General features: G+C 44.9%; 1 protein-coding gene across 1 annotated transcript; it reads left to right on the top strand.

Moving 5' to 3' along the window:
* The first annotated feature begins 1,422 nt into the window (after positions 1–1,422).
* On the top strand, positions 1,423–4,452 carry UQCRFS1 (ubiquinol-cytochrome c reductase, Rieske iron-sulfur polypeptide 1). The gene is made up of 2 exons (XM_071440315.1): positions 1,423–1,681; positions 3,646–4,452. The coding sequence occupies exons 1-2, from the start codon at positions 1,471–1,473 to the stop codon at positions 4,254–4,256; spliced, it is 822 nt and encodes a 273-aa protein (XP_071296416.1). The 5' UTR covers positions 1,423–1,470; the 3' UTR covers positions 4,257–4,452.
* The last annotated feature ends 4,155 nt before the right edge of the window (positions 4,453–8,607 follow it).

Here is an 8,607-nt window from a genome sequence, read left to right on the forward strand (position 1 = left end):
GAATGATCCATCCCACCTAATTAGAACCACCATATTTCAGTACAGGTAACAGTTAAAAAGAAAATGAAAAAGTCAACCCCTTAAATAAATCTTAATAAGGCCAGTCCTTAAACTACCATTCTACAAAGATGGGGAGGTTTTAATGCACAATCATAAAATAATTTAGTAGCAATATCATTAGGCAGATCTGAATTTCAAAAGAATAGTTCTTCATAGAGCCAGTATGAACCACTAAAGCTTCACAGCCTTGCATGAATGGACTGAGCTGAGTAGCTGGGAAATTGTTGTGAGATTTCTAGAGGATAGTTCAGCCTAAATGTCTTCAAACATATCTCTGTGTCAAGTTTATCCTGCATTTTGGAGAATTTTCAGGAGCTTGAAGTGGTTAAAAGGGTTGACTGGAGCAGGTATGCATCCACCAGTGTATTCACCTGTACCAAACTAAATCTTACCACTGGAAGCAGTACCAAGTCAAGCATAAGACTGCTATTATAAAGTAAAATAGATTTAAGGCAAAAAAACCTTCAAACTGAAATAAAACAACAAAAAACTCAACAGATATTTATTTATTTGCTCCAGTCATTAGTGGAAGAGTGGTTCTCCTCTTTAGCATAGAGCAATATAACTATATGATGGATTAATGTGAAATATTTACTGCCCCCTTGCAATTAACCCCCACCCCAGAACAGCCCCTAGAGTGGATTTGGTTGTTGTCAAACATGCTTGGAATTCTCAAACTGTAAGTAAAATCTATCCCTCAACCAACAAGCTAATAAAAATTAGTTTTTTTCCCAACTTGAAACTGGTCCAGGACTACCAAAGACAAAAAAAAATTAAAAAAAAAATTAAGTTAGTAAGCTAAAAAGAAGATACAAAAAAGGCCAAAAATCATGCACAAGAAATAGAATAATAAAGTGCACAAGAAATAGAATAATAAAGAGCACTTCTATTATCTTAGAAGAGACACAGTTCTAAGTATCGTTACTACACAGCTCAAAATCACACCCTGAGAATAGCAATGAAAAAGCCACGTGAAGCTTTCCAAAGTGTTTTGGGGTCACATCGCTGTGTTTAGAAGGAGCCGTGTCCTGCAGGGGAGGAGCGGGAGCCTGGCGTGTCCCAGAGCACTCCGCAGAGCCTGAACTGTCCCACCCCGATTTAACCCCGCAGGGACCGCGGGCAGGCCTGCAGCACACGGCCTGCCCTTCCCAAGGGCCACAGGGAACAGCCCGAGGGAGAACTGCACCACGGAGAACAGCAGCGGGAAGGGCTAAAAGGTGGGGGAAAGGGGAAAAATGAAAAAAAAGAAAGGAACAAGGCGAGGCAAAGGAGGCGCAGCCCGCAGCCTCCGCGCCCCTCAGGCCACTCCGCGCCTGCGCCACCCCCGCGCGCCGCGCCTGACGTCACCGCCGCGCGACCCCGTGACGCGTGGCTGCGCGCGCCGGCGGGGAAGGTCGCCGGGACGCCGCCATGCTGTCCGTGGCCGCCCGCGCCGGGCCCTTCGCGCCCTTCGTGTCCGCCGCCGCGCACGCCGTGCCCGGCCCGCTCCGCCCGCTCGCCCCGGCCGCCGCGCACCGCGAACACAAGGTGCCGCTGGACCTGAAGCGGCCTCTGCTCTGCCGGGAGTCCCTGAGCGGCCGCGCCGCCCGCGGGGGGCTCGTCGCCAGCTCCAGCCTGAACGGTGCGGGCCGGGGGAGCTGTGGGGCGGGCCGGGGGAACGGGCTCAGCGGGGGCCCTGCCGGCGCTCCCGGGCACGGCCCGGCCCGGCCCGGCCCGCGGGGGAGAGCCGGGTCCGGCCCGGCGGGCGGGGTAGCAGAGCCGGGAAGGAGGAGAGCAGGCGGGCAGGCTGCGGGGGCTTGGGCCGGTTGGGGTGTTTAAATGTTTGGTTCCCTTGTCACCGCTGTAATTGTCACGCATTTACAGCTACAGAGCTTGCTCAAGGGCACCTGAATGGCAGCCTCCTTTCAATGACTCAGAATGGGGCAGGCTCGAGGGACACTGTGTCTGTCACCTCTGCCCGAGCACAGGATTGTGTCCAGGCGGGTCGGGATGTCTCCCCTGAGGGAAACAGCTCAGTGATGTTTGTTTTAACGCTGAGGAAATGCAGCTAAATTCTGTCATTGGGAAATGTTTTTGACTGTCGGCACGAGAACAGAGAACAGTGCTAACACACCGAGTGTTTGACCCAGGTCGGGAAAGCATCGGCCAGGGAGTGACACCGAGGTGTTCTCTAGAGCCCGACCTCTGGCCCAGGGGCTGGGCTGTCCCTGCCGAACAGGGCTCGGCAGCTGCCACTGATGGATCGTGCTGCTTCGGCTGCTGCAGAGCACACACGTTTGATTCTGGGAAGGCAGTGCCCTGCTGAAGGTGCTCAGTAGCAATTAGAGCTGTGTACTTCACCTGACCCTCAGCTGTAAAGGGTTTGTTCAGGTGAAAACTCTACAAATCTGGAACTGACATAGCTGACATTTAGCTGTGCTCTACGTTTCAATTAACATCAAACATGCTTTTCACTGAGCATAGCAAATTTTGTGGAAGTTAGTCATATTACATGTTACTAAATGCTTTAAGTCTTATATTGAAATAAGTTAGTATGGAGCACTATCTCAGAATTTTCATTTTCAGTTTAATTTCCTTGCAGTTAAAATCCTATAGCAATTACCTTCTCGATGCTAAGTTACTTGTATATAAATGTAGTTATTATCCTCATTGTACTGCATATAAATTCCTGAGAGCTTAAATACTTTGAGACATCTGTTAATTTTGTGCCAACTGCTGGAAAATATAAAGACTAAGTAATACTCTTCAAGTAACTGGTTGTATTTTGGCAAGTAATGTGTTCTGTCCTTGCCATGCTCTTTTCTTTGGCTTACAAATTTTCAGTGGAGGAAGCAGATTTCTTTTGCTGGAGAAACTCATGGGAGGCCTCTTAGTTATCCTTCATATCCTGTTACTTGAGCACACAGGTTTGATGGGGGAATCCCACTTGAAATTGGATGTTGTTAGCCTTATCCCTAAATGCTTTAAAAAGTGTGCTTGGGGACTGAAGGTTTGAAATTATTTACTGTGGCTTTTAGCTAAGACAACAATTGAATATGAAAGAGGATGCCTGATACTTATAATTTTAAAAATGTTTAACCACACACTTCATACTATTACAGGCATAGAAGTCACTTCAGACAAAAAATAACATAAAAGTGTTACACTGCAGATGTGCAAACCTCACTACATCAGATTTCCTTCTTAGCAGCTCTTTTCAAGGAAACATTTGAATGGAAAACAGGTCTGTCTTTTCTAAGCTAGTCATGGTATCCTACTGGAGTTTTTTCTTGAAATTTACTGAAAAAAACAGTTCACTTTCTTTCCCCCAGAAGCCCAGAACTTTTCACAGATTTTCTGCACCTTAATCAGGTTTCTTTTTCAAAGAATAGGGAAACCAGTTTCACAGATCACCTGTTAACCTACCAGAAATTCCCTCTGAAAACCATTTTCACACAACATAAAATTAAAACGCTTAATTAATGGACTCCTACCCAGACTTTGGAATAACTTTTAGCCATTTTTCCAGAAACACCAGTGAGAAAGCACCATTTCAAATGCATGTTTTACCTGCAGTAGTGTCACGTGCTGTCCTTTCCCGTGCAGCCCCTGCCGGCGTGCGCTGTGTCCACAACGATGTGGCCGTCCCTGACTTCTCTGCCTACCGCCGCCAGGAAGTGCAGGATGCCAACGCCTCCTCCCAGGGCAGCAGCGACTCCAGGAAAGGCTTCTCCTACCTGATGACTGCAGCCACAGGTGTAGCAACCGCCTACGTCGCCAAGAATGTTGTCACCCAGTTCATTTCCAGCCTGAGTGCCTCTGCTGACGTGCTGGCCTTGTCCAAGATTGAGATCAAGCTGTCTGACATTCCAGAAGGCAAGAACATGGCTTTCAAGTGGAGAGGGAAGCCCCTTTTTGTGCGTCACAGAACCCAGGCAGAGATTAACCAGGAGGCTGGAGTGGATCTGTCCCAGCTGAGGGATCCGCAGCACGACCTAGACAGAGTGAAGAAGCCCGAGTGGGTGATCCTGGTGGGGGTGTGCACTCACCTGGGCTGCGTCCCCATCGCCAACTCCGGCGATTTCGGCGGCTACTACTGCCCCTGCCACGGCTCCCACTACGACGCCTCCGGCAGGATCAGGAAAGGCCCCGCTCCCTTAAACCTCGAGGTCCCAACTTACCAGTTCATTGGGGATGACACGGTGGTGGTTGGCTGAGAGACGAGCTGCCTGCTCACTTCCGTGTTCCTGGGAATGTACACCATGCTGTAAAACCAGTGAGCATACTGTCAAACCAGAAATTAGCTGTCTAGATTCTCAACCAGAACTATGCTTGAATACTGTGTTCAATTTCAATAAAAACTTGGAGTGAGCACTTGTTTCTGACTTACAATAAAGTGTATTTCTTTGTGTACACGTTTCTAGTGTGTCCAGCCAAGGAGATGCTACAGCAGACCCAGAACACAGAACCCTCCTGAAGGACTGCTAATTCAAGGCATTGAGCTACAAATCCACAAAGAGATGTTTTAGCCAGCATTGGTCCTGCCCATACAGCACAGAGCTGGTGCTTCATTGCATGCAGAACAGGAGGAGAAATAAGATTTACTGTTTCTAAAACAAAGCAGAAAGACACCAATCCCACACTTTGTGTTTCCTTCTCATTCTTTACCACTAGTCTGAAAGTACTTCTGTCCTGCACTGATGTACTCCCTCAGTTGCAGAATAGAAACTAAAATCCTCAGAAACTACAGGAAAGTGAGAGAATTTTCAAGATGCAAGTAATAAAAGCTTATTCACAATAAACTAGTAAATAACCCAGATTGTTAGAATTAAACATTACTGAGCAGACACTACAATGTGGTCTGACATAATACTGTTCTGTGGATTTACTGAGAGAGAGTTTTGTCTGACACCACTTTGACAATAGGGGTGTCATTCATTTCAGGGACTGTCACAATCTATGCAAGTAGCGGTCAATAAAAATTGAGCACCATTGTATGCAGCTGTTTGGTGAATAACTCACATCCTTTGTGCATGTAGATATTAATTCTAAAGTATATTTTTATTTGTGCCATATGAAAAGACAAGATTGCTTTCTCCCTCTCTTCAAATGGATCTAGAGAGCACAAAGCTCCTGGAGCTGAAGCAAAGGGACAAGTAAAGAAAGGTTCAGGCAGGAGAAGTTAAAGGCATAAAGACCCAGATTCTGACTTGGATCCCAAAAAGCCCACCCAGAGGAGCCCTTGACTGCCAAGGCCAAGGAGCCAAGGGTGGGTGGCTGGTTACAGTGGGAGCTGCAGTGCAACATTCCACTAACTCCCACTTCTGCCTCTGACTCACAGGCATCCCCAGAGTCTGGCAAGTTCTAGAGAGGGCCATGGCATGAGAAACAAGGGCAATAACTAAGAAATGTCAACCAGCAGCTCTGTTTTAACATTACCCAGCCTCAGGGGTTTGTGTTTTAAAGGGAGATTTTGTATTTTCCACATATCTAGCAACTTAGCAAAACAGCAGTAACTGAGAAGTCAGCCAAACTGATGAACTTTGGGTGAATGTCATCAAGAGAAATGTGGGTTTGGAGCCACTTCCATCCCCAGCCCCAGCTATTACAGGGCCTTGAGGTGCTCCTCAGTCCAGGGCTGAGAGCAGTGGCACAGCCAGGAGCAGTTTTGCTCATTCCCACACCCACTGCCATCATTTGTTGGTGGTGTTTGCAATGAGAGGAGGAAAAGGGGACGCTGAGCACTTCAGCAAGACACTGTGTTCAGATTTGTGTAGGAATTGTAAAAGGACAGAACTTGTGACACATAAGATGGTCCCTTAGGTAAACAGCTGTATTAATATTAAATTCTCAAAATTAATGATGCTTCAACTTATTAAAGCCTTCATTTGTATTTTGTGCCTATTAAAATACATAATGCTGTAATCCTATTTGTAAGCAGCTAGAATACTAGAAGGTGGTAAGTAATAGCCTCCATGGATTTATCAGGAACAAATCAAGTCAATGCAATCACATTTGTTGCTATAGTAGGATAACAGGCCTTGGAAGCAGGGGGATATTAGCAGTCCTACCACAGTTTTAAATAAGATTTTCACACCATCTCACAAAACATTCTCATTTCTATTAAGGAGCCTGGTATAAATGGGAGTATTGTAGAGAACTGCTGATCCCAAAGCAGTGCTGGTGGATGAACTACCAGCAATTCCCTGTTGGAACAGCGAGTCCTGCTGTGAGGAGCTCAGTGAGAACCTGTGAGTCCAGCACTGCCCACTGCTTGTTAATCAGCTGGCAGAGAATGAGCTCTGTAAAGCTGGATGTGGTGATGTGTGGTGAACTGGGTACAGCTGGGAACTTGTGTGCAAAAACGATTAGAAATAAAAATAACCTGGACAAGTAACACCCTACAAAGTCAGCATGTGCTGTGATAGAAACTAATAGCCAGGGAGCAGGTCTGCAGAAAAGGATTTGGGATACCCATGAAAACAAGAATGGATGGTTTATAACATTGTCAATGCAACAAATGTTAAAATTGAAGATTAAAATCTGTGGGGATAAATTATAATGTTAAAATGAATGGAACAGTTGATACAGGAATAGGGGAAGCTGAGCAACTGGACAAATTAATGGAGGAAATAAATGATTACAGAACATTCCTCTTGTCAAAGTTGCAAGAGAGAAAAAAAATTGAGGGAAATATCACTGAATGCATGTGTTATGCTGAATTCTTTTTTAAAAAGTGTCAGTTTATAGCCTCAGTCAGAGGTAGGTCTCTAAGCTATTTGGGCTTTTTTTCTGATTCATTAGAGTTGTCCTTGTATTGTTTAACATGCTGCAGCACCAAGAGAAACAACACATTATAACTTGGTTTGCTCAAAGAGACCCAGGCTGTTGGCATTTATTGTCCTAGCACTACTGGCAACCCCTTTGTGTCACATCTGTGATAGATTTTCTTCATTAACTATTTAGAATTATAACATTTTAATAACCTCAAGACATAAATTATGACATTGCCTTGTTCTAGCAATGCATAATTGAATTGTAATGTACCACGTTGTTTACTAAATGCACTTTTCCCCCCCTATGACATTAGAAATTTAAAATGAGCAAATCTGGAATTAAAGCACATTTGAAATGCATATGTTTGTTGGTTTTACCCAACTTCTACAGGGGCTTGGAATGTGAGACAGGAGAGTGCCTTTTCTCCCTATAAGTAACAGAGAATTAGCAGGAGAAGAGAATTTCCGCCTCTGACAACATAACAGAGTATTGATGGCTCATGTCTTTTGTCAGTCAGTCAAAGAATTGGCAGCTGTACAATTACAATGACTTCATCTTCTCCCACACCAAGCAGAAGTTACACTCATAGAGGCAGAGGTGGATCAGGAGGTAAACAGTACAAATGAAAAAAGAGTCTTGCTTCTGGACTTAGCACCAGCCTGTATTTAAGCTACCTTTAGTATATATTCTACTGTAAAAGCAGCTTTAGCAAAAATCCTACATTAAAAATCACCAACTTGCAGGTTCTGTGCACAGCTCTCTGCAAGCAGTCTAATGGTGTTGTTGGACTGAGCTGGTTCACTCCACCACATAACACAGTAAGAGAGCCCCAAATACTCCTCAGTCATCATATAATCTACAAGTAATTGCAATACACAGAATTAGAATCAGCAAAGTTGGAAAAGACTTCTGAGATAATGCCAGCCTCTAGCTCCAATCACAAAGAAAAAGTGCCAGCTTCTTGAAAAACTCTGCTAGTTTGCATAGCCCTAGGATGATTGAAGAGTTTCTGAGAAATGCATTGTTTCCTAGTAGGTCCAGGAAATTCTATATGCATGGGGATTTAATGGTTAAAAGGAGTACTTAGAACCATAACAAAAACTGCTTGAATAGATATCATGAGAGGGAAGATTTGGCATGCACAGAAATTTGCCTTCCTTGCCTTCCTTTGTAGAAGTGAAAGAAATAGCAAGAAGCAGCTAAGAGGAAAGTTGTATTTCACAGGGTAACAGCAGCAGGGCTTTTTGTCAGTCAGTGTGGGGACCACGAGGAGGATGATTTTGTAACCATACTTGTGCATAACTCACACAGAGCTGGTGACTGGCTACAGCACCATTTAGGCCACATTGCTATCTGAAAACAAATCAACCCAAAACTGGAGGTTTCTGTTTGGCTTGCAATAAGTGTGACAGAGCATCTCAGGTGTCAGCCTGAGCTGTCCCCTGGAGGATGTCACCTCTACACAACAGCCTGTCAAGTTGTGCCAGGCTCCACCTGGATTTCCCCACTATTTTCAGATCCAACTGAACTGCAAGTTTGAATTAAGCAGTAAAATATCAGGAGCTGCAGTGGCTTTTCCAGTTTGCCTGGGATTGTAGGTACTCCAAAGATCCAAAGTACACTGAGATATTGTGCAAGCCAGAATTTAACACACACAACAAGATGTGGCTGAGATTTCCCACTGAAGTACCAAGAGTGGCATGAAACTTCTGAACTAGCAAGAATTATTTCTCTATAACATCAATTTTAACTGTCTGATTAAAGGCTGCATATATAGGTCAATATGTTTTT

This window comes from Agelaius tricolor, unplaced genomic scaffold, assembly GCF_023055355.1.
Source record: "Agelaius tricolor isolate 1412-34295 unplaced genomic scaffold, bAgeTri1.0.p SCAF_15, whole genome shotgun sequence".
Lineage (NCBI taxonomy): Eukaryota > Metazoa > Chordata > Aves > Passeriformes > Icteridae > Agelaius > Agelaius tricolor.

Coding starts and splice junctions, on each gene's coding strand:
- UQCRFS1 (XM_071440315.1), top strand. CDS start 1,471: ATGCTGTCCGTGGCCGCCCGCGCCGGGCCCTTCGCGCCCTTCGTGTCC. Junction 1,682..3,645: donor CGCCAGCTCCAGCCTGAACG/GTGCGGGCCGGG, acceptor TTTCCCGTGCAG/CCCCTGCCGGCGTGCGCTGT.